Raw genomic sequence first — 26,953 nt, 5'->3', positions numbered from 1 at the left:
CTTATAAGATTAACAAAATAATGTGTGAATGGTCTGTCCTTGACTCAACAACATTTGCTAACCAGTATTCAAGAGGGAAAATTCATTTTACAGTTGACTGGAAAATGGATGTCTACAGGAAAACTGCATAAATCCTGAATTTACATATATGTGAAAAAACGGTCTTGCTAAATTTTTTTATTCAGCAAATATAGAAACTGATGATAAAATACTCTTGGGGACTCATCTTCCATTATTTCCCTGTTTTTCTTTTTTCTTTCTTTTTAAAGATTGATTTATTTATTTGAGGGACAGAGTGCATGAGCAGGGAGGGGCAGAGGGAGAGGGAGAGACCCAGCATGGAGCCTGATACGGGGCTTCATCTCATGACCCTGAGATCATGACCTGAGCCAATACCAAGAGTCAGATGCTTAACTGCCTGAGCCACCCAGGCACCCCCATTATTGCCCTGTTTTTCAAAGATCCTAAATAAATAAATAAAATGACAAGCATAAGTTACATATTTAGTAGAAATATTATATCTAGAAATGTCTAGCTTTAACTCATTTTAATACTCACAATAAAACTGATGAAAGTGTTCCATTGTTGGTATACCAGGAACAAAGTTGTAGAGATGAAACTTCAAAGCTTCATTCTTCAGCAAGCTGTAAGCCATCTCCGTAAGGTTGATTCCAACTATTGCATAAGAATACCTATGTCAGAAACATTACCAGTTATATCAGCTAGCCAAATAGCTCATAAAATAAATGTAAAATTATGCAAGAAATTAGTGAAAAATTACTCTGATGCATTTCTAATACAGTATTGGTTTTATGAATAGATAAAAGATTTTTGTTCTTTTAGAGGATGTTGATTTTCTGGATATAATCTAAGAAGTAATAATGAAGCTTTGGCCATACAAATACCAAAAACCAAAATCCTTAAAAAATAAAATAAAAAGAGTACACTCTCATTGGTTTCTAAAACACACTGGGTAATCTGACATTTTCTCCTCCATTATCAGGGTATTTATTTTTATGATGTAATGTTGTTATAATGTTTTTTCAAAGGTAGGTATCATTGGAATATAAAAATAAAATAACGATGATAACGTCCTTAATAGGACCTCAACTGCATTTCACTTTACAATTTTCAGAGCTATTTCTCATTTTTCTATTTCTATGTCAAAGCTATTTCCTATTCCTATTTTCAAATCTATTCCTCAACAAACTTTCATAAAGTCCCTTACCTCCATTTTATAGACAAACTATATCTTGTGACAAAAAAATATTGAAATAATACAAAATTGGTGTATGATCACATTTCACCTTAAAAATAATGTATCATGCAGTATCTTTTATAAAGGTCTTATTAATAAAAATAATCTCCTTTTAAAAAACACCTCAAAATACTTTCAAATTCATATAATCTAATCAACATTTTAAAATTCAAGAATTTACAGTTTCTTTGATGCATCCGGCTTACCCTAATTTTGGATGATTTGAACGGGAAAGAATCTGGTGAGCTTCACTGGTATAATTTTCACTGAAATACCTTTAAAAAGTTGAAGAAAAATAGTAAAATTAACATATGTTATTCAAATTGAAGATATCCAGAAGAAATTTAAAAAGCTACTGACTGTCAAGATGATAGTCTCAGTACTGCCACAATCATCCCAATCTCCACCTCAAATCACTTCAGTGACTCAGAAATGCTGGTCAATCAAAATTTAATTCTGAGGGTTCAGGCCTATCTAGTTAGTACAGGACATGGATCCTTGGCAATGCTTTAAAGTATTTTAAAAACAAGAGACTTTCTACCTAGCTTTTAAAAAAAAATCTAGAGTTCTTTTTGTCGTTATTTTAAATTTTCTATAAAATAGTCTGTATGTACCTGTTGGGACATTCATCCTTTCGCCTCAGCTAACTCCTTCTATCGTAACTGAAGTCTATATTGTTTAATGCCATTTTCTGTGCAAACAGAAGAAAGGCAATAACCTTTCTTTTGCATTAAAAAAGCTCTCCTTGGTCAATGGTATAACTAAAATGCTGGCCATAAAACAGAAGTATTCACAGGTACAATGGAGAAATATATAAAGCTACCTATTTGTAGGCTCACACATCCTATTGGCTTATACTAGTGCAACTTCTTTGAGTTCTTCAAGAGAGGGACTAAATCTTCTGTTCAACCTCCTGGGTCACCTCATGATGCACTGGTACTCAGGCACATATACGTATATGATGAATGACTGGGTGTTTGTATAAGGATAAGAAGTAGAATAAAAAGTGGATTTCCATGGCTCATTTAAATTTTAGAAGTCACAATCATTGAAATTTTCATAAAGCATAGAAATTTCTAACCAAGTTTTCCCATTTTCCTTCTATAGATTAATACCATAGACTTCGATTTTTCTTTACTGGCTAATTTTCAACCCATTAAAACAAGGGTTGTTAATTTAGAAGTCCATGACTGAAGGATCACTCATGAACGAAGGGGTATCCATGAGGTTCAAATATCTGTGTAGTTTGCAAGTACCAAGAAGAAAGATGGTCTTTAAAGGCTAAGAACAAAGATACTATGTGTTCTGAAAAACAATGAATTTTAAAATATTTTGTAATTTTTCCAAGTGGAAACAAACTGCATTTATTCTATTTCAATACCAACTGGAAGTTTGTTTATCAAAGTAGAAAACAGGCAATCTCATTTTTTGTAATTATTATTTTTAATTTTTTAAGACTATATTTATTTATTTGAGAGAGAGAGTACATGAGTGAGGGGAGGGGGAGAGGAAGAAGCAGGCTCCCCTCTGAGCAAGGAGACCAATGCTGGGCTTGATCCCAGGACCCTGGGATCATGACCTGGGCCGAAGTCAGACCCTTAACCGACTCAGCCACCCAGGTGCCCCTGTAATTATTTTTGTATTGTGTTGTATCTTTGGCAGGTATACTTACAGGGAATCTTTATAATCTTTATACTTATAAAATTTAGGTATTACAGAAAATTAAGTACTTTTATGACTGGAAAAAATTAGAGATATTGAAACCCTACTGTATCTTCTATTTTCCCCCAAAATAGCTTTATCCAGACAGACCTAGTTATTCTCAATATTAATAAGTTAGCACAGTTTTAGGACTAATTTTTTCACAGTAACAATTATCCAAACTTTGCTAATGGTTAGGTTTCCCATTCTAGGCCATTTTATGGTCTATAAATCACAATTCAAGGACAGACACTAACACTGAAATCTTTTAATTTGCATATCCACATCCATACTAATCTTCTAGTTTACTTTCTAGAATAGTTTTGGCCATCAATTCTGATTTTATTTACATATTTTGGGATTTCACATATGTGCCCAAGCATAAGTATTAAAGGAGAAAAAAAAAAAGAGAGTTCATATAGGCTCTGAAAAGGGCTTTAGATCACTTATCACAGATGTTGAAGAGTAAGTGTGAAGAGACGTTATTAGTATCAAGTTATATTTCCCAAAATGTAATTAGAGAGCCAAGAGAGAAGAGGCAAGAAGATAAAACAAATAAGAAAAGAGTATACATGATTCTTTAAGAGGTATCAGAAAGAGAAAGGAAGAAGAAAGATATCAGTAAGTAATCACATACACACACAAAATATGTTTCCAATGTCTTCATATTGTTGCCAGCACATTAGTAAATACTTTAAGCACTGTAGCTATTAAAATTCAGAGATAGTGTGAAACGACTAGATCAATTCTTATTAGAATTTAACAATATTGGAGGTTACACGTCATTTCATTTAGAGAAGAAGAAAAAATTTATTTGACTTACACAAGATTGATTAATCCAAGTATGCCCATGCCTCTGAAGTCAGTTTTGGGATCATCACCCTGGAAACCAATGTCAGCCCACTGCTTGGAGATTCTAGCCTTCAACTTTTTCGTGGGCATTAGAAGATTCCAAAGCTGTACAAACATACTTCCATATTACAAATAATAGCGACGTTCTTAATTTACTAAGACATTTTTCTTCTCATAGCTGACATACAAGTAAGTTCAATACTTTCAATTAAACAGCTTTAGTAGACAAATCATAGGGGTTCAACAAAGACTATATTTAGAGAACTTATCAATTACCCTAAAAAATTTAGCATACTTATTCCAATTTAAAAGACTGATATTAAGAATAGATTTGAAAAAAGTGACAAGTACACAGAAATCTAAAACAATGAGATATCTTTATTTACTAAAATAATATATATATATACATACACACACACACACACACATATATATATATATATATACATATACATATATATATATATACCAAGACTGGTAAACTGCCTCCTTAAGAAAAAAAAACAAAACAAAACAGTGTTAGGTACTTGGTCCTTCGCTCAAACACTACATACTTAAATAGGCTCCACTCTAATGGTGGGTGATCGGTCCCTAAACAGAAGAAGGGAAACGGAGGGAATCATGGAGAAATAAGACTGACAGCATTTCAATCCGTACGATCATATTTTACAAATTTTCATAATTTTAAAAGAAAAAAATAATATGGCTTGGTTTTAAGTAAATATGTTCCTTAAGACTGGGCACTTAAGAACAGCAATCGAATATTAGCAACAAACTAACCAACGCAAAACAAAGTTTAAAAAATTTAATCATTTTCTAAATTCAACACCACAAGTCATCAAACAAAGCAGACTTACAAAAGTTGTTTAAAAAGTTTGTAAATATTTGCAGAACAGAAATACTTGCATGTTTTTTTCCATTTCACTACCATTTCAGGCATTGTTGAGTAAAGGACTCCTAATGAAAGGAGTATCCTGTCACCTAAAATAAAATGTGAAGACTTGTGACCTTACTTTAAGACAGGGTCAGGACTCTGGCCCTGAAGCTAATCCAACCATTAGATTGGGTTTTTATCTGGTCCCTTCTCTTTTTACTAACACATCAGTGTCTCTCCATGGGTTCAGCAAGGGGTTTGATTTTGCCAGTGATAAAGCCTCAGTGATGTGGGGAGAGACACAATAAAACCAGTAATAGTCAAATTTAATATGCATAAATATCAAATTTCTGGGTTCTACCCCTGGAGATTCTGATTTCATGGGGCCAAAGTGGAACCTTAAATTCTAAGTATTAAGACACTGGTTAACTGTAGTGAAGGTGGTCCTTAAACTACACTTAAAGAAACATGTACCTACTTAGCCCTTTACCCACGGAGACTGCAGAGTATATGCAGTGGCTGAGTGATTCACCGTTGGCAACTGGCTCTCTGCCTTTAAAACTGAGTCTCATAATGAATCAACAAGATAAAAATTCCCTTGACTAAAATGCTAGGATGTGTATCTTACCCCTTCTAAAGGGAAGGTAATGTGTAGAAAGGGTCAGGAGTTACGGGAATGATGATAACAATGAAGATATAAATGGTGGCCAACCCCCAGTGAGTGCCAGGCACCATTCTAAAACCTTTTAAATACAAAGGTTCAGTCTACACCAACAGCCCTTTGAGGTACGTTTTTTCATTATCCTCATTTTACAAAATCAAGTTTTATTTTTAATTTTAAAAGTAGGTGAAGTGTATATACTTTCTCAGAAAAAAAGGTGTTTTTTTTTAAAACTTGTCTGTTTACTTAAATATTATCTGTTACATAGATATTATCTGCTACTTAGATATTATCGATGTCTCTTTCCACAGCATTTTTAGATATAACAAACTCCTAACTCCAAGTACAATGTGCTATGTTCTTTGACTTTAACCATTTAAAAATGAAATTGGCCCAAAAGCAAATTACTTCATCTCCTCTGGGCCTTAGAATCCTCATCCCTAAAACTAAAATGAAGGTGGCAGACTAGATGATCTGGAAAGCTTACTCTGGGTTTAATAATCTCTACTTTTGGCCTCTCACTGGCCTTATGTATTTATACTTTATAAATAAGAATTAGGGAAATTCAAAGTAAATTTCATTACTTTCTTAATTTTCAATGTATGGTGGCATTATTTGGCAATTCACATTCTGTAAATCCCAAAATATTTGACATAATAATATGAAAAGGGGACAGTCAGGTTTACAATTTGAAAGTAAGCTGAAAAAAATGCCTAACTTATACGAGCGATTCATATAAGAAGTAGGGGGAATGTCTGAAGCTTGTGGACTCATTAGTTGAAAAGATCCCTCTATTAATAAGTTTATAATTTATTTCAGAATTAAAGGCATTAAAATAAAATTTATGTGAATATATTTTAATGAGGCTTATCAGAAAATTACAAAAATAGGTACATCTTTCACCAACAATAAGGGGCAAAGAAACTGGATGACTGTACAAGCCTCTAGAATTTGCACACAGACTTTACTAGCTCAAATACAGAAAACAAAAATTTACCTTGAGAAGCAGCTTTTCATGTTGGAGGTTATCAGAATCATATGGCCTTTTCCTCACACTTTCTACATCCAAATAGAGCTGTTTATAACCAGATATCTGCAGTAAGCACGCCTTCATACAGATTTTAAAACTGAAAACGAGAAAGTTATTATTTCTAAAAATCATACCTTCTTATCACAATAAAGTAATGCCTTCCATAGCTTGCGTTTTTTCTGTCTATCGAGAAAGCATTTCCTCAATTCCTCATCTTAGAGAAGTGAGAGGGTTGAACTGGATGAGCTCTAAAACCCCTTCAGCTCCAATGTTTTACAATTAACTGTGTGTGATCTCCACACCTCACAATAAAAGTAGACCATGAAAACAACATACCTGGCATCCTTCTCAGGGTTAATATTCTTTTCCTTCATTATATCTTCCACACATTTGTCCACTTCACTCTGGACAACAAGAGTCGCTTTCTGTAAAACCTATTTATGTGAAAGAAAACAGAATGAGGAAAATCTCTTAGAGCTGAAACAGAACACTAAGTTTTGGGTATTTAGTCAACATACAATGCATATATTAAAATGCAAAATGAAACCAAATTTGTTTCACCAGGGCTAAAATCATACATACATACCTACATACATGCATGCGTACATAAATACATAAAAGAGAAGCAGCATGATGTGAAGAAGGCTTCCTCAACTGAGAATCAGCAGGGTCTCAACTGATAAGTTCTTAACATATGAGCTCCCACCATAGTGGGTGTGTGAAGCAGATACTTTTTATAAAATTTTTAAATTACATATATGTGTACAAAAATTTTAGTGCAGAAGTCAAAAAACCTTTTAAATGCAGAAGAGCAAAAAGAAGAGAACTCAAATATTCTTGTAATTATTTGCCACCACCAGAGACAGTCACTGGTAACCGATATCCTTAGTCTTTTTTCTATTCACATAAAACAGATTTCTTACATTATATGCCCTATAAATGTCCACTGGATCCTTCTTTCAACAAACAAGCAAGTTCAGGACTTTTTTTTACCCTTAAAAAGTTTCTTTAACTCTGATCCCTCTATAGACTACCAACAAAATCCTCTCTGGTATCTCTTATAGCCCCAGGCAAAATATTCTCATCATACCTGAAGTTATGCCTCTGCATCTCTTGGGCCTTTCTTCTGGAATGTTCCTTCCCAATCACTAAACATATCAATGCTGCCCATTTTTAAGCTAGCTCACATACCAGGTCCAAAAAGCTTTCCCTGATTCTATTCAAGTGGAATTAACCTCTCCTCTCTTGGAATCCCCATAGTAATTTATCTATAACCGTTTTATGATGCTTTCTACTTTCTAAATTAGTTACTTTTATATATTAAGTGGAAAATTCTTTGAGCACAGAGATTGTATCTAGTTCATCTTTTCATATCCTGCATGTAAAAGATAATTGAGAGATGAACCATGAGAGACTATGGACTCTGAGAAACAGGGTTTTAGAGGGGAGGGGTAAGGGGGGATTGGTTAGCCCGGTGATGGGTATTAAGGAGGGCAAGTAATGCATGGAGCACTGGGTGTTATACGAAAACAATGGATCGTGGATCACCACATCAAAAACCAATGATGTATTGTATGGTGACTAACATAACATAATAAAATAAAAAAAAAGAAGATAATTGACAAATAACTGTTAAACGGAGATATTTAACAGATAAAAACCTTAAGAAAGGCAACTGTTTCAGTAAAAGACGCATACAGCAATGCATACGATTATTTAAAAGAAGGAAGGAAAGGAAGGAAACAAAAAGAAGACTCCTCAAAGTAAATGAAAAAGTGAGAAGGAAAATGATCAAAGACTAACAGTTGGTAAGGATACACATATGGTCAACAAGGTCTAATTGGTCCAATCCTGAGGTAATATGGCTACAGGAAAGGTCTTGAACCTTAAAACCCAGCGCTAATGAAAGGGGTACCTTTACCATAGACAGAAACCTTTTGCTTCCTGAAACATGAAAAACCTAGTCAAATATCACCTCCTTTTGTGAAGCCTTCCTCAGCCATGGAGTTGGCTATTCCCTTTTATGCTCATACTCAGTGAGAGAGCACTTAGGATACTGTATGCTTACTTTTACAGACTCGACACCAGGCTTTGTCTCTCTTACATACTCTTATATTATGAATGAATGAATAAATGATTGAATGAACTAGCTCAAGGCCAAATAAACTTAGAGACAGAGTTCACATTAGAAATAATGTCTAGGGGCGCCTGGGTGGCTCAGTCATTAAGCGTCTGCCTTTGGCTCAGGTCATGATCCCAGTGTCCTGGGATTGAGCCCCGCATCGGGCTCCCTGCTCAGCGGGAAGCCTGCTTCTCCCTCTCCCACTCCCCCTGCTTGTGTTCCCTCTCTCGCTGTGTCTATGTCAAATAAATAAATAAAATCTTAAAAAAAAAGAAAAAAGAAATAATGTCTAGTCTCTCAGCAAATACTTTTCCTATAGACACTACTCTTATCACTCTTTATTTTTTTATTTTTAAGATTTTATTTATTTGAGAGAGAGCGAGCATGCAAGAGAAAGCATAAGCAGGGTGGGGGTGGGGAGGCAGAGCAGCAGGCAGAGGTATACACCAACTCCCCGCTGAGCAGGGAGCCTGATGTGGGACTCGATCCCAGGATTCTGGGGTCATTACCTGAGCCGAAGGCAGATGCTTCACCTACTGAGTCACCCAGGCGCCCCAACTTTGTTCTCTTAATAGATTACTTGGGCTATACTAGGTACATTACATTTCTGTATAAACTTTAGAATGATCTTCTCACTTTCTTCAAAAATAGCTTGCTGGGATTTTGACTGGAATTGCATTGAATCCATAGGTTAATTCGGGAATTAATATCTTAACAATACTGAGTCTTCCTATTGATGACTACCACCTGTATCTTTCCATTTTTTACTTAGGAAAAGGAGTTTTAGTGTAGAAGTCCTGTGTGGCTTTCATTAATCATTGAATATTTTATGTTTCTGAATGCTACTATAAGTGGTATTGTTCTTTTATCTTGTTTTCTAAAAGCTTGTTGCTAACTTACAGAAGCATGCCATGTCCTGAGACATCGCTAAATTCATATATTAATAATGCTAGTAGCTTTTGTAGAATTCTTAGGGTTCTCTGCACTCACAAACTGTGTCATCTGTTAACGAACAGTTTTCTTTCTTTTCAGTCATTGTATTTTAGATTTCCTTATTGGACTACCTAGGACCTCCAGCACAATGCTGAAAAAAAAAATCGAGAGCAACCATCTTTGCTTTGTTCCCAATTCAATGTGGGAGCATTCAATATTTCAGTATTACATATCATGTTAGCTGCATGTTTTCCACCGATGGCCTTTATTAGGATGAAGAAATTCCTTCTATTCCTAGCTGAGTTTTTAATCATGAATGGGTACTGAGTTCTGTCAAAATAGTTTTTCATCAGTATCTATTGCAATGATCTTATTCTTCTCATTTACTTTGTTAATGTGGTGAGTTACATTCATTGACTTTGAAGACTCAATCGTGATGTATTAACCTTTTTATAGATTACTGAGATCAATTTGCTAATGAAGAATCTTTGCATCTGTGTTCATGAAGGATGATTTATAATTTTCATTTATTATACTGTCCTTGTCTGGTTTTAGTGGGTTATACTGGTTTCACAAAATGTGTTTTTTCTACTTGATGTTCTAGGAGTTTATGTAATAGTGGTATTATTTCTTCTTAATGTTTGATTAAGAGTTCACTAGTAAAGAAGGGTTTTTGGTGCAAAATTTTTTAATTATAAATTCCATTTATTAGGTATATGGCTATTTATATTTTTAAATTTCATTTTGTTTTGATAAATTATATTTTTCAAGGACTTTGTCCCTTTCATCTAGGCTACAGAACTTATTGGTATAAAATTATTCATAGTATCCCCTAATACTTTTAATGATTGTGGTCTGACACCTCCTCTATCATTCCTGATATTGGTAATTTGGGTTTTCTCTTTCTCGATCAGTGTTGCTAGGGGGTTATTAATATCACTAAGAATCAAATCTTTTCAAAGAATCAACTTTTGAGTTTGTTATTTCCTATTTTTGTCTGTTTACCATTTTGCTAATTTATCTTTTTATTATATCCTTTCTTTTACTTACTTAGGGTTTAATTTGCTCTTTTCTGGTTTAAAGTGTAAACACAAATCATTGATTTGAGGCCTTAGACATCAATCAATTTTTTTTAAAATTTCCCTTGTGAGTTCTTTTCTGATCCATGAGTTAAATTTTTAATTTCCAGATATTTGGGGATTTTCTAGATGTCACATTTTTCTTATTTCTAAGTTAGTACTGTGGGGGACAGAGAACATACTCTGTGTAAGTTCAAACCTTTGAAATTTGAGACTTAAAGACCCATATATTGACATACCTATATGAATGTTCCACGTGTACTTGAGAATGTGCATATTGCTTTTGTTGGGGGTAGCATTCTATAAATGTCATTTGGGTCAAGACAAAGTATTGTTCAAAGTATTGTTTGTAAAAGTATTGTAAAAGTATTGTTCAAATGGTATACATCCCTTCTGATTTTTTTTGGTCTTCAATTATTGAGAGAAGTGTATTAAAATTTTCAACTACAATGGGGGATTCATATATTTCTCTCTTTAGTTGAGTCAATTTTTGCTTCAAGTATTTGGCAGCTTTGTTAATAAGTGCATATACTTTTAATATTGTTATATTTTCTTGATAAATAAACCCTTTTATCATTATAAAAAAAATTCAGTCACTGATAATATTCCAAGTTTATGTTTTCTGAAACAAAGACACAACAGCTTTTTTATTCTTAATTGTTTGCATGGTGTATCCTTTTGCTTTCTATTTGTTTGTATCTTTATGTTTAGAGTATATTTTTTGAAACAACATTCAGTTAATTGGGTCTTACTTTTTTATCCATCTGTCAATCTCTGGCTTATTCTCTAACTTTTTGTTAGGTCTTTGTTTCCTCATCAAAAATAAAATAGCAGCCTGGATGGAGGATAAATATAAACCATTACAGCATTTTCTAAGTTCATTTCGAAGGTATATTCAATACCGGAATATATAGTACTTAGAGAGTTTCTAAAGTCAGCAATTCTACTTTCTTTTTTAATCTCAAACCATGTATGCACCCAAAGACTATTTTCCCAATGTCATTTACTTTTTACTAAAGAAAACGCAGGTGATAATAAAGAATAAGAGAACAACAAATATGAATCACTTATCATATACTTTGTAAAAAAATTATATGTGCTTATGTATTTTATTATAAAACAATACTTGGTGAACATAAAAGTAAAATAGTCTTTTTTTATCACACCTACCTTGAGAATAGGTTACAAATTACATGATTAACACATATTCCTAAGCAGTAAATGTCAACAGTGGGTTTCACTAAGCAAGTAAATTTGCGGAGATTATACATACAGAGTATGAATGTTTCATTTGTGAACCACAATGTCTATGTGGTTATATACTTAAAGGTTAGGTACTTACAAAGTCTAGCTTTTGCAAAATTAAAGACAAAAAAAATGCAAATGTACATCACTATGCCATACCATCGACCCACAGACAACTAAACTGATGCCATAAAACTAATTTATTATTCAACAGCTAGAATGTTATTATTTAAAAGCTAAGACAGCAGCTGCAATTGAAAAGCACAGCCAGTCAAAAACACTATTAGATTGACAAAGTGTTCTTTCCCTCAGTTTCAAATACCTGTATATGCGTTAGGATGTGGAGCTTTGCAACATTACCATACACTGCACAGCAGCCAGACTTGTTAGCACAATACTAAATTCGACTGCTCAAATTCTAATACGGTTTTCATTTTCATTTATAAATCCTAAAGTTTAGTAACCCTTAATATAGATTAATAAGTAGTCCTTAGCCTAAAATACAAGTAAACGAGACTCAATTTTTAACAATCAAAGAATTTCCACTATGAAATAGTTCACAACCCAGTAGGATCATACTATCACTGCCTTAAGGAATCGGCCTTAATAGATTAAAATCACTATTATTCACAGCAATTATCAGTAATGTTAAGTATTTAAATACCTAAGAAGTGTTCATGAATATTTTAAACTTCTAAAAATCTTGTAGAATATATTGGTTTAATCCCATCATCATTAATATTACTAACAACTACTATTTGTTGCATAACCTATCATGTACTAGGCATTCTTTTAGACTGCTTTCATATTAATATCTATAATCCTAAAACAATCATGTGGCTATTAACACCTCCTTTTATGATGAGAAAATAAGTAACCTGCACAAAAGTCAAACTACTAGCAAGTGAAAATCAGGATTTGAACCTAGACTTTTCTCATACCAATAAAAAAGTAGATCAGATTAATAGAAATATCACAAAATCAGAATTTGATTTTACTCTACAAAGTAACTGGAAATATACAAGTGAGATACAACACATACCAGAAATGGTATGTTTAAATTGATGAGGCTTCCTCCATTTGTTTATTGACAAGTTTACCTTAGATCTAAAACTTCAAGAAAACAAAGCTTCTGTGATTTAATTCAGTAAGGAACTACCCATTTGTTGACTATCCTTTTTTTCAGTATGCCCTACATAACATTATTAGCAATCTATACTTTTAATAATAAAATTGTTGGTTTTTCGTTTGTTTTTAAAGATTTTAGAGGGGGCGGAGCAAGATGGCGGAGGAGTAGGAAACCTGGATTTCGTCTCCTCTCAGGAATTCAGCTGGATAGGGATCAAACCATTCTGAACACCTACAAACTCAACAGGAGATCGAAGAAAAGAATAGCAACAACTCTCTGAACAGAAAAGCGACCACTTTCTGGAAGGTAGGACGTGCGGAGAAGTGAATCTGAGGCAATTTTCGGGAGGATAGACGGCGGGGGAGGGGCCTCCGTTGGCCGCTTCTGGCAAGTGATAGAGCCGCGGAGCACAAAATCGGAACTTTTAGAAGTCGGCTCCGCTGAGGGACGTCACTCCGGTGGCTAAGCGGGGGGTGGAACCCTCGTGGGACAGAGTGGTCTCAGGACCCTTGGGGTCACAGAAAGACCGGGGGTGCCTGAGTGCGGCAGAGCTCCCAGGTATTGGAGCGGGGAAGCTGGCTGCAGAGACGGAGCCGAGGCGCGGGCTCTCAGCTCGGGGTTGCCATAAACCGTGATCCGCGGCACAGTCGGGCCCCTGCTCCTCCAGCAGGGACCCAACAAGCGGCAGATCCGGGGAGACTCACCTTCCTCCCCCAGGAGGAGAGGCGCGGGAGCGCACCGCAGCGATCTGCGGGGTTTGGAGACTCCACACGGGGTTGAGTGCCAGAGATAGAAATGCGTGGTCACAGGCCGGGTGAGCACGGAGTGCGGCCGGAGACCGGGGAGACGGGAGTGACTGACTGCTTTTCTCTGGGGGCTCACTGAGGAGCGGGGCCCCGAGTTCTCGGCTCCTCCGGGGCAGAGACTGGGAGGCCGCCATTTTCACTCTCGTCCTCCAAAGCTGTACGGAAAGCTTGCAGGGAACAAAAGCTCCCGAGAGCAAACCTGAGCAGATTACTTAGCCCAGACCGGCAAGGGTGGGGTGATTCCGCCTCCGGCAAAGACATTTGGAAACCACGGCAACAGGCCCCTCCCCCAGAAGATCAGCAAGAACAGCCAGCCAAGACCAAATTTACCGATCAGTGAGAACGGCAGAACTCCAGCGCTAGGGGAATAATGCACATAGAATCCATGGCTTTTTTACCATGATTCTTTAGTCTTTCAAAGTTAATTATTTTTTTTAACTGTCTTTTTTTCTTCTTTTTTTTTTTTGAATTTTTCTTTTTCCCATTTTCAACCAACATCTTATCAATCCCTTTTTTAAAAAACATTTTTATTTTTCATTTTTAGAGTCATATTCTATCCCTTCATAGTAGTTACCCGTATTTTTGGCATATATATATAAGTTGTTCTCTCTTTAAAATTTTGAGATAGTTTCTTCTAACAGATCAAAATATACTCTAAATCTCTAGTGTATGGTTTTTTCCTACTCCCCTGCCTGATCACGTTCTCTCCCTTTTTTTTTTTTTTTAAATCCTCTTCTTTCTTTTTTCAAACAACTTATCAATTCCTTTTATAAATTTTTTTATAATTTCCATCTTTAGTCATATTCCATCCCTTCATCATATCAACCCTTATTTTTGTACATATATAAGTTTTTCTTTCTTTAAAATTTTGGGAGGCACTTTCTTTTAACAGACCAAAATACACCCAAAATCTAGTGTGTGGCACTGATCTATAAACCAGCCTGATCATATTTGGTCACATTCTGTTTTTGTTTTGTTTTGTTTTGTTCTGTTTTTGTTTGTTTTTATCTTTATCTTTTTCTTTTTTCTTTTTTTTTCTTTTTCTTTTTTCTCTCTTTCCCTTTCTTTTCCCACTGCTTCAGGTCTTTTCTGATTTGTTTAGAGTATATTTTCTGGGGACGTTGTTACCCTGCTAGCATTTTGTTCTCTCATTAATCTATTCCCCTCTGCACAAAATGACAAGACGGAAAAAATCACCTCAACAAAAAGAACAAGAGGTAGTACCGACTGCCAGGGACCTACTCAATACAGACATTAGTACGATGTCAGATCTAGAGTTCAGAATCATCACTTGAAAGATACTAGCTGGGCTTGAAAAAAGCATGGAAGTTATTAGAGAAACCCTTTCTGGAGAAGTAAAAGAACTAAAATCTAACCAAGTAGAAATCAAAAAGGCTATTAATGAGGTGCAATCAAATATGGGGGCGCTAACTGCTAGGATAAATGAGGCAGAAGAGAGAATCAGTGAGATAGAAGACCAAATGATGGAAAATAAAGAAGCTGAGAAAAAGAGAGATAAACAACTACTGGATCACGAGGGCAGAATTCGAGAGATAAACGATACCATAAGACGAAACAACATTAGAATAATTGGGATCCCAGAAGAAGAAGAAAGAGAGAGAGGGGCAGAAGGTATAATGGAGCAAATTATAGCAGAGAACTTCCCTAATTTGGGGATGGAAACAGGCATCAAAATCCAGGAAGCACAGAGGACCCCTCTCAAAATCAATAAAAATAGGTCAACACCCCGACATCTAATAGTAAAACTTACGAGTCTCAGAGACAAAGAGAAAATCCTGAAAGCAGCTAGGGAGAAGAGATATGTAACCTACAATGGTACAAACATTAGATTGGCAACAGACTTATCCACAGAGACCTGGCAGGCCAGAAAGGACTGGCAGGACATATTCAGAGCACTAAATGAGAAAAATATGCAGCCAAGAATACTATATCCAGCTAGGCTGTCTTTGAAAATTGAAGGAGAGATAAAAAGCTTCCAGGACAAACAAAAACTAAAGGAATTTGCAAACATAAAACCAGCCCTACAAGAAATCTTGAAAGGGGTCCTCTAAGCAAAGAGAGAGCCTAAAAGCAACATAGACCAGAAAGGAACACAAACAATATACAGTAACAGTCACCTTACAGGCAATACAATGGCACTAAATTCCTATCTTTCAATAGTTACCCTGAATGTAAATGGGCTAAATGCCCCAATCAAAAGACACAGGCTATCAGATTGGATTAAAAAACAAGACCCATCGATATGCTGTCTGCAAGAGACTCATTTTAGAACCAAAGACACCCCCAGATTTAAAGTGAGGGGGTGGAAAACCATTTACCATGCTAATGGACACCAAAAGAAAGCTGGGGTGGCAATCCTTATATCAGACAAATTAGATTTTAAACCAAAGACTGTAATAAGAGATGAGGAAGGACACTATATCCTACTTAAAGGGTCTATTCAACAAGAAGATCTAACAATTATAAATATCTATGCCCCTAACATGGGAGCAGCCAATTATATAAGGCAATTAATAACAAAAGCAAAGAAACACATCGACAACAATACAATAATAGTGGGGGACTTTAACACCCCCCTCACTGAAATGGACAGATCGTCTAAGCAAAAGATCAACAAGGAAATAAAGACTTTAAATGACACACTGGACCAAATGGACTTCACAGACATATTCAGAACATTCCATCCCAAAGCAATGGAATACACATTCTTCTCTAGTGCCCATGGAACATTCTCCAGAATAGATCACATCCTAGGTCATAAATCAGGTCTCAACCGGTACCAAAAGATTGGGATCATCCCCTGCATATTTTCAGACCACAATGCTTTGAAACTAGAACTCAATCACAAGAGGAAAGTCGGAAAGAACTCAAATACATGGAGGCTAAAGAGCATCCTACTGAAGAATGAATGGGTCAACCAGGAAATTAAAGAAGAATTAAAAAAATTCATGGAAACCAATGAAAATGAAAACACAACTATTCAAAATCTCTGGGATGCAGCAAAGGCAGTCCTAAGAGGGAAGTATATAGCAATACAAGCCTTTCTCAAGAAACAAGAAAGGTCTCAAGTACACAACCTAACCCTACACCTAAAGGAGCTGGAGAAAGAACAGCAAATAAAGCCTAAATCCAGCAGGAGAAGAGAAATAATAAAGATCAGAGCAGAAATCAATGAAATAGAAACCAAAAGAACAGTAGAACAGATCAACGAAACTAGGAGCTGGTTCTTTGAAAGAATTAACAAGATTGATAAACCCCTGGCCAGACTTATCAAAAAGAAAAGAGAAATGACCCAAATCAACAAAATCATGAATGAAAGAGGAGAGATCACAACCAACACCAAAGAAATACAAACAATTATAAGAACATATTATGAGCAACTCTATGCCAGCAAATTAGATAACCTGGAAGAAATGGATGCATTCCTAGAGATGTATCAACTACCAAAACTGAACCAGGAAGAAATAGAAAACCTGAACAGACCTATAACCACTAAGGAAATTGAAGCAGTCATCAAAAATCTCCCAAAACACAAAAGCCCAGGGCCAGATGGCTTCCCAGGGGAATTCTACCAAACATTTCAAGAAGAATTAATACCTATTCTTCTGAAACTGTTCCAAAAAATAGAAACGGAAGGAAAACTCCCAAACTCATTTTATGAGGCCAGCATTACCTTGATCCCCAAACCAGACAAAGACCCCATCAAAAAGGAGAATTACAGACCAATATCCCTGATGAACATGGATGCAAAAATTCTCACCAAAATACTAGCCAATAGGATCCAACAGTACATTAAAAGGATTATTCACCACGACCAAGTGGGATTTATCCCTGGGCTGCAAGGTTGGTTCAACATCCGCAAATCAATCAACGTGATACAATACATTAACAAAAGAAAGAACAAGAATCATATGATCCTCTCAATAGATGCAGAAAAAGCATTTGACAAAGTACAGCATCCTTTCTTGATCAAAACTCTTCAGAGTATAGGCATAGAGGGTACATACCTCAATATCATAAAAGCCATCTATGAAAAACCTACAGCGAATATCATTCTCAATGGGGAAAAACTGAGAGCTTTCCCCCTAAGGTCAGGAACGCGGCAGGGATGTCCACTATCACCACTGCTATTCAACATAGTATTGGAAGTCCTAGCCACAGCAATCAGACAACAAAAAGAAATAAAAGGCATCCAAATCGGCAAAGAAGAAGTCAAACTCTCACTCTTTGCAGATGATATGATACTTTATGTGGAAAATCCAAAAGACTCCACCCCAAAACTGCTAGAACTCATACAGGAATTCAGTCAAGTGGCAGGATATAAAATCAATGCACAGAAGTCAGTGGCATTCCTATACACCAACAACAAGTCAGAAGAAAGAGAAATTAAGGAGTCGATCCCATTTACAATTGCACCCAAAACCATAAGATACCTAGGAATAAATCTAACCAAAGAGGCAAAGGATCTGTACTCAGAAAACTATAAAATACTCATGAAAGAAATTGAGGAAGACGCAAAGAAATGGAAAAACGTTCCATGCTCATGGATTGGAAGAACAAATATTGTGAAGATGTCAATGCTACCTAGAGCAATCTACACATTCAATGCAATCCCCATCAAAATACCATCCACTTTTTTCAAAGAAATGGAACAAATAATCCTAAAATTTGTATGGAACCAGAAAAGACCCCGCATAGCCAGAGGAATGTTGAAAAAGAAAAGCAAAGCTTGCGGCATCACAATTCTGGACTTCCAGCTCTACTACAAAGCTGTCATCATCAAGACAGTATGGTACTGGCACAAAAACAGGCACATAGATCAATGGAACAGAATAGAGAGCCCAGAAATAGACCCTCAACTCTATGGTCAACTAATCTTTGACAAAGCAGGAAAGAATGTCCAATGGAAAAAAGACAGTCTCTTCAACAAATGGTGTTGGGAAAATTGGACAGCCACATGCAGAAGAATGAAACTGGACCATTTCCTTACACCACACACAAAAATAGACTCCAAATGGTTGAAAGACCTCAATGTAAGACAGGAGTCCATCAAAATCCTAAAGGAGAACACAGGCAGCAACCTCTTTGACCTCAGCCGTAGCAACTTCTTCCTAGAAACATCGCCAAAGGCAAGGGAAGCAAGGGCAAAAATGAACTATTGGGACTTCATCAAGATAAAAAGCTTTTGCAAAGCAAAGGAAACAGTCAACAAAACCAAAAGACAACTGACAGAATGGGAGAAGATATTTGCAAATGATACATCAGATAAAGGGCTAGTATCCAAAATCTATAAAGAACTCATCAAACTCAACACCAAAAGAACAAAGAATCCAATCAAGAAATGGGCAGAAGACATGAGCAGACATTTTTCCAAAGAAGACATCCAAATGGCCAACGGACACATGAAAAAGCGCTCAATATCGCTCGGCATCAGGGAAATCCAAATCAAAACCTCAATGAGATACCACCTCACACCAGTCAGAATGGCTAAAATTAACAAGTCAGGAAATGACAGATGTTGGCGGGGATGCGGAGAAAGGGGAACCCTCCTGCACTGTTGGTGGGAATGCAAGCTGGTGCAGCCACTCTGGAAAACAGTATGGAGGTTCCTCAAAGAGTTGAAAATAGAGCTACCATATGGTCCAGCAATTGCACTACTGGGTATTTACCCCAAAGATACAAAAGTAGGGATCCGAAAGGGTACGTGCACCCCGATGTTTATAGCAGCAATGTCCACAATAGCCAAACTGTGGAAAGAGCCAAGATGTCCATCAACAGATGAATGGATAAAGAAGATGTGGTATATATACACAATGGAATATTATGCAGCCATCAAAAGGAATGAGATCTTGCCATTTGCAACGACATGGATGGAACTGGAGGGTATTATGCTGAGCGAAATAAGTCAAACAGAGAAAGACATGTATCATATGACCTCACTGATATGAGGAATTCTTAATCTCAGGAAACAAACTGAGGGTTGCTGGAGTGGGGGGTGGGGTGGGAGGGATGGGGTGACTGGGTGATGGACACTGGGGAGGGTATGTGCTCTGGTAAGCGCTGTGAATTGTGCAAGACTGTTGAATCTCAGATCTGTACCTCTGAAACAAATAATGCAATATATGTTAAGAAAGAAAAAAAGAAGAAGAAGAGTGTAGCAAGAGGGGAAGAATGAAGGGGGAGAAATCGGAGGGGTAGACGAACCATGAGAGATGATGGACTCTGTAAAACAAACTGGGGGTTCTGGAGGGGAGGGGGGTGGGAGGATGGGTTAGCCTGGTGATGGGTATTGAGGAGGGCACGTTCTGCATGGAGCACTGGGTGTTATGCACAAACAATGAATCATGGAACACTATATCCAAAACTAATGATGTAATGTATGGGGATTAACATAACAATAAAAAATTTTTAAAAATAAAAATAAAAAAAAATTGAAAAAAAAAAAAAAGATTTTATTTATTTGTCAGAGAGAGAGAGAGCTCACAAGTAGGGAGAGCAGCAGAGGGAGAGGGAGAAGCAGACTCCCCAATGAGCAGGGAGCCCGATGAGGGACTTGATCCCAGGACCCTGGGATCATGACCTGAGCTGAAGGCAGATGCTTAACCGACTGAGCCACCCAGGCATCCCAATAAAATTGTTAACAATACAATTTTAATGTTTACTTTTCAAGTGGGCTTTTGTAGTCAGTAAATCAGATAAAAAAAAAATAAACACTGTATTTTTCTTTAACTCATTACCTCGACCTTAAAGTTCCCAATAAAGTTTATCTATACCTTCTCTAAATGCCTATTCATAATTACATTCAGCACTGCTCTTTATTTCTTTTGTGTATCCCAAAGACCCTGTGGAATATTGAACATATAGCACCATTCAAATCTTTGGTCAAGGATTTCGACCAAGGCACTGGAGTTCTTAAAAAGCAACATCTTATGTATGGTCCCACTTAAGTTTGGCATAATTATACCACACATAAAATCCCATTAGTAAAATTTGTGACCAAAACTGTTGTTACAATCAGTTGCAGTAACAACAGTTACACAGATAGCTGTGATACTGAGCTGCTAGTTTCAGAACTTCTCTAGAGGTTCTTCCACAATTTATGATATTGTTACTTGGTGACACTGCATCCTAAGTTTCAATTAATGGAAGGAACTATATGGGTGAATAAATTTTTAGAACCAGCAACTTATTAACTTTTTAGATCCCTACATTCTTATTAAAAAAAAAAGAACAAGAATATTAATCACTCTCTAGGATTCTGAACAAAAGGATTCCAGACTCCTGTTCCCCCAATATATACTCATGTATATGAGTTATTCTTACCTTGACCATTCATAAAAAAAGACTGTTAACTAAATCAATAAGGCACTTATTTTATTGGTCACTCCCCAGAATATAACTGATATGCTTGCAACATTCAATAATGCCCACTTTGCATGAATTAGTAACTCCTATCAGTATCACTAAACAATAGCAAATCAACAGTTTTTGATTCTATTTTTTACCCACATTGTACATCATGACCAAGTACAAACATACGTATGGATATCTAAAATATAAATAGATGCACACACAGATAACTAAAATTAAAACTTCATAAAACAATATTTAACCTTATTATAACCAGTGTTATCTGATTATTTTCTATTCTATTTCTTTTGTTTTGTTTAATGCTGGCTGTAATCTACTATGGGATTTTAAACAATGACCTGGATGACCCATACTCTACCTTTGCCATACCAAATAATCTATATATACACAGAGAGAGAGAAAATTGTAAACTACTATAGATGTAACAGATTGAATCATTGGTTCCAATTTTTCACTCCCCTATAATTAAGTTATATACTCACGTGCTTACCATGGCTTTGTAGTGGGCACAGTATATTTCTCTACTCCTTGACTTGGGCTGGCTATGGAACTTACTTTAGCTAATGGGATGTTAATGGACATAACAGGAGGAAACTTAAAAAATATGTCTGTGTGCTTGGACATTCAATGATCTACTGTAGAACATTCTCCAAGTACCCACTACCTTTTCAACCTGGGTTCCATAACGACACAACTGGAACAGACCTGAACTTGGGACCAACTTGAAGAAGAATCTCTCCAGTTGGCTCAAAGACCATAGGCAAGAAATAAACAATGTCTTCTTATATATGCCCCTGAGATTTTATAAGTTTGTTACACAGCAAAAGCTAACAAATAGCATGAGGTATGACTTATTTTGGATCAAAAGGCTTGTGATTCAGGGTTTGTTTGTTTTTTTAGTAACTATCCAAAATTGCTTTTCTCTCACATAAGAATCTATCTGAAGAACACAGTTTATGAGGTTTTTCCCTTAAGAACCTGCTTTCCCAAAGGCCATCAAGTTTTGAGGCAAAATAAAAAAACAAAACCTCAGCTAAGGACAAATTATTCAAATACCTTCTTTGTGCACGAGTAGCACACTAACACACACACAGAAAATGTTTCAAAAATAATACTTTTAAAGTGGGACATTTCACGTTAATACTCTACAGCAAAGATTCTTCTAGTAGAACATTAAAAATAATTAATTCTAAAACTGAGGCATTCTTTTAAAGAAAAAGTATCTCCAGGTTAAGTTTTCTAGAATTACCACCTTGATATAATCCTACCTTATTCTTGGAGTATGTCAAGGAATTTTCTGAAGTAAAGAAAAAAAGAAAAAAGAATGTTACCACTTAAATGTTGTTTGTGAGTTATTCCATAAACAAATAATATAAATATCAAGCCAGTAATAAGTTAATAGTTCTAGAAGATATAATTTCTACATGTATAACACAGCAAACATTTTTAAATGTTATCCTCACAGTATAGAGAACTAGATATGATTCCAAGATCCTCAACCTGATGCAACACACCCGAGCCAAAGAGGTGAGACCATCCTAATTTCCCCAGGGTCATGTTTCTGTGCAAACCCCCAAGTGTCTACTAACCACTGCATATTCATCCATGGCTGCCTCACAATAGCTTAGGTTCCAGAAACTCATCTAAAGAACATACAAGGAAAGTGCTATCTACTACATTTTCTTCATTTGTTGACCTTACGGAGTAAGCATTTAGATTTGAGGAGCCAGTGACTGAATCATACAACAAAGGGGCAAAAACGTAATGACTTAGATTATAAGGCCAACTATCTTCTAACCAGACAAAGAGAAAAGCAGTTTCTCCATTCTTGTCTTCTGTTTCAAGAATGACTAGAACATTTTTACTAGACTATTTAAACATTTTTTTCTGGCACATTTACTAAGTCTCTTTATTCTCAGCAATTTGAGAAATTCAAGAAAAATGGTTTTGCCACAAATTAATGCCTTAATATGTTCTTCCCCCATAGTACAAAACATAAACCATTACTTCTAAGATTTCTTATCAAGAGGTACTTTGTTCTTAGAGCAGCCAAAAGGGCAAATCAAAAGAGCAGGCAGTAATTGAAGTCAGCCACAAAGTTGTGAAAAAAAAACTAGGGAAGTAATTAAACTTCAATCATCCAGCTGCCCTGAGGCTTACTCCCTCCTTATATCTCTCATTCTTCCCATGTTGCCTTGGATACCAACACCCACTCTCCAGATCTCACTTAGCTGAAGTACACTTGTTCAACACAAAGGAGGATTTAGTTAAGTCATGATTTTCCATTTAACACAGTGAACGTGAACTGTAGCCAATCCCTGGTCTTCCTTACTCTGGTCAAAGGGTAATTACCTCAACCATATTTCTCACTCCTCTGTGTTCTAATTTAAAGCAATATTTTCAATTAAGCACAGAAAGCTGATGAAATTTAGAAGGTAAAAGAACACTACTGTTCAAAAGAAATATAATGCAAGCCAAAATGTGAACAATGTGTGTACTTTAAAATTTTCTAGTAGCCACATTAGAATAAAAGAAACACATAAAATTTATATATTTTAACCCAATACATCAAAAATATTATCAACATATAATGAATATAAACAATTATTAATGAGGTATTTCTATATTCCTTTTTCATATAAAGTCTTGGAAACCCAGGGTACATTTTATATTTCGGCACATCTCAATTCAGACTAATCACATTTCAAGGGCTCAGTAGCCACATGTGGCTACTGGCTACAACACTGGACAGTGCAGACTCTGATGTAATAATCTTTCCCAGGGATCACTACATACCTATTACTGTTCTTTCATGAGTTACATACGAGACTAACAGACTGATGAAAGTGCTGACTATAAAAATTGATCTAGATTCAGATACTCTTCCCCATCATTTAAGTGAAAATTTCAAAGGACAGAGAAGTATAGAGATTTTTCTCTGAAAAATAGGTTGTAACTATAATCTAAGGTACAACTGATGAATTTCAGGAGCCACAGAAGATCATTCTTTGCACAGATGTGGAACTAAATTATAATGATTCTTTTTTCTATAAAATCATAGTTTTAGAGCTGGAATCATTTAAAGCTGGATTTCAAAGATTAAAAAACTAAATTTAAGTTTCTGGATCAGGATACACAATGAGTACATCTGTCACTATCAATATTGAGAAAAAACATTCATTCAGAGTTAAAATTGATTTATTCTTTTTCAAATAACATTACCTATCCTGTGTGTCCTTTGTGCACCTACATAGGTATCAAAAATTCGCTGCAATTCACATTTTCCAGTCATCTGTCGTAAGAGCCATTTCATCCAAAATCGAAAAAAGTGCCCATAGAAGAACTCCCACAAAGAAATAAACATTTTTTTTTTTCCTGGAGAAGGAAATATATGACAGATTTAATGACCTTAAATTAGATTTAAAAATGGGAAAAAAATAGTTATTTCGACTTATCAAATCCCAAATTATATCTACCATGTTATTCCACTGGGTCTATTTTGTAGTAGTATTTAGGCATGTAAGAAAACAATGACAGATGTAATAAATACCATTTAGATCAGTTAAATAATGGATGGTCAAATGTTCAATTTACCACTTTTTAGGAATTAACTGTAAAAATCAAACTACCTACTTAGATTCAACTTCTCAGTTCCCTATGTTCTCATCTTTGAGAATGGGGCTCAACAGTTTAAGAACAAAAGAGACCCAACTTAGCAACAATGAAATCAAATATGCCATACATCTGAATGGTTTGTATAATGAAGAGCTCTTTTAACCCCTATGTATAATTCCAGTTACATCTGTCCCACAGTCAGGAGATTCCAGCAAATAAAAACACGACATATGGCTTACAAATTGAAGTATAAAAGTTGAACACAGAGTAGATCACACCCTGGCTAAAAACTGATTTTCCATTCAAGAGGTGAAGGGCAGAAATACTAAGAAGAGTAATAAGCTACACCCTCGACAAAACTGAATCTTTATGCCATTAGAAAAATCTTGAACTCCTAAATGAGGGGGGCTGGGGGGAATACAAGTGAGAAGTTATTTTAAAATAAAAATGCTTTATCTCCTTTCTGCCTTCAACATTCCCATAGATACATCATCTCTAGACTACGGCCTGAGGGACTGTCAAATTTGAAATCCCCGCAGGTCGGTGCAGAAGCAACGCCCATCGTCAGAGATCGGCAGAACTGCGACTTTAAAAATGAATCCATCTAGTCCGCGCTCGATGGGACAAAAGAAGCAAGAACTGCCAAGCGCAGGGAACGCAAGCCTCGAGGCGCCTGAGCTCCCCAGACGTCGGGGAGTCGCTGCGCGGAGTCCCCCTTCCGGAGCCCGGCCGAGCCCAAGTCGCGCGCTGCCCGCGGGTGGGAAAGTACGGCTCGCACAAAGCCCCGCCGGCCTGGGCACCCCACGGTTTTCCTTAGGACACCGAGGGGCTCAACCAGCCCGCGCGCCCTCAGCGCAGCCGCACCAAAGCAGCGCGGGGCAAGAGGAAAAGAAACAGCAGCCACCTCACAGGAGCGGAAGAACTAGGGGGGAAGCTGGAGTTGCCTCGGTTTCCCCAACTGCAAACAGCCGGCAACGGAAACGACGCTACTCGCGCAGCACTCCCTGCAAGCACCGCGACCCGGAAGTCGGGGAGGGACGCCGCGGGAACGCCTTCCCGGGGACACTGCCCGCCCCCCGCCCCGCCCCTCCCGCCACTCCGATTGGCCCGAGCTCCACCAATTGCTAACGCTAGAAGGAGGTAGCGCTGAGTCGCTGGCGCGCGTGCTCGGGTTCTAAGGACGCCCAACGGTTTCCGTGGCAACGGCTACCTGGAGGCACGCCCAGCGCCAAAGGTCGGTCGCTCAGAAGTGCCGCTCTGGGCGTATTTCTCGCCTTAAACCTCAGGTCGTTTGCGCTGATTGAAACTGTGTACTACTCCTAAACTCCGAGAACTCACGGGAGAAACAGCGTACTTTCGGTAACTTTCATAGCACCAAGGTTGCAAAAGCACTTTCACCTACATTTAATCTTAATTCTGCGAAGTAATTATTAATAGCCCTACTTTATGGATGAGGAAATGGGATTTACATTTCATGACTTGCCCATGGCTAGTACATGGCAAAAAAAGGAGAGCTCTATATGTTGAGTAAAGAAGTTGGGACTTTGTCCTAAACCTAAGAGTATCTGGAGGAAGAGCATTCCAGGCACTAGAACCGCAAGTGCAAAGGAGGATACTTCATAAATGGGAGAAAGAGCAAGAAGGCCGGTGTGGCTGGAGGAGAAAAGAACAAGGGGAGAGTAGAATATAAGTACAAAGGACAACTTCCATTGAGAAATAACTCACCCCTACCCGCCCACAGCTCCTGATCCCTCAGCCCCTTTTCTCAAAAGCAACCAGTATTAGTTTCTTATTTATACCTCCAGGAATATTTTATGCAAGTGTGCATTTGTATAATCCCTGCATCCCCTTGCTAACACACATTGCAGCAGCAATACAACTTTTCCACACTTCAACATTTTTTCAAAAGGTGCTAATTAAAGCATTAGACGTGAAGCTCCATAGAAGCAACCAACATTCAACTTGGTAATGAAAACTGGACATGTACTATAATAATAAAATCAGAGAATCTCAGATCTTGAAGGGAACGTAAAGATCATCTCACTGAATATATATTTTTAAAGATTTTATTTATTTATTTGACAGAGAGAGACACAGCGAGAGAGGGAACACAAGCAGGGGGAGTGGGAGAGGAAGAAGCAGGCTTCCCACGGAGCAGGGAGCCCGATGCGGGGCTCGATCCCAGGACCCTGGGATCATGACCTGAGCCGAAGGCTGAAGCTTAATGACTGAGCCACCCAGGCGCCCCTCACTGAA

The 26,953-nt window shown here is 36.8% G+C and overlaps 1 protein-coding gene across 2 annotated transcripts in view; it reads right to left on the bottom strand.

Moving 5' to 3' along the window:
• ELMOD2 (ELMO domain containing 2) overlaps nt 1-25,702 on the bottom strand; it is a 34,509-nt gene extending 8,807 nt beyond the window's left edge. The window contains exons 1-8 of one of the 2 annotated variants that reach the window (XM_032412888.1): nt 25,601-25,702; nt 24,305-24,455; nt 22,351-22,379; nt 6,713-6,810; nt 6,344-6,473; nt 3,783-3,916; nt 1,465-1,533; nt 559-692 (exon numbers count right to left, since the gene is read on the bottom strand). In XM_032412888.1, the coding sequence (XP_032268779.1) occupies nt 559-692; nt 1,465-1,533; nt 3,783-3,916; nt 6,344-6,473; nt 6,713-6,810; nt 22,351-22,379; nt 24,305-24,446 (736 nt within the window). In that variant the 5' untranslated portion in view covers nt 24,447-24,455; nt 25,601-25,702. The other variant, XM_032412889.1, reaches the window with a different exon arrangement.
• Nucleotides 25,703-26,953: the final 1,251 nt, after the last annotated feature.

This window comes from Phoca vitulina, unplaced genomic scaffold (genome assembly GCF_004348235.1).
Source record: "Phoca vitulina isolate PV1807 unplaced genomic scaffold, GSC_HSeal_1.0 scaffold14, whole genome shotgun sequence".
Taxonomy (NCBI): domain Eukaryota; kingdom Metazoa; phylum Chordata; class Mammalia; order Carnivora; family Phocidae; genus Phoca; species Phoca vitulina.
Note: the sequence above shows the minus strand (reverse complement) of the source record. Positions and strands in the feature narration are given on the sequence as shown.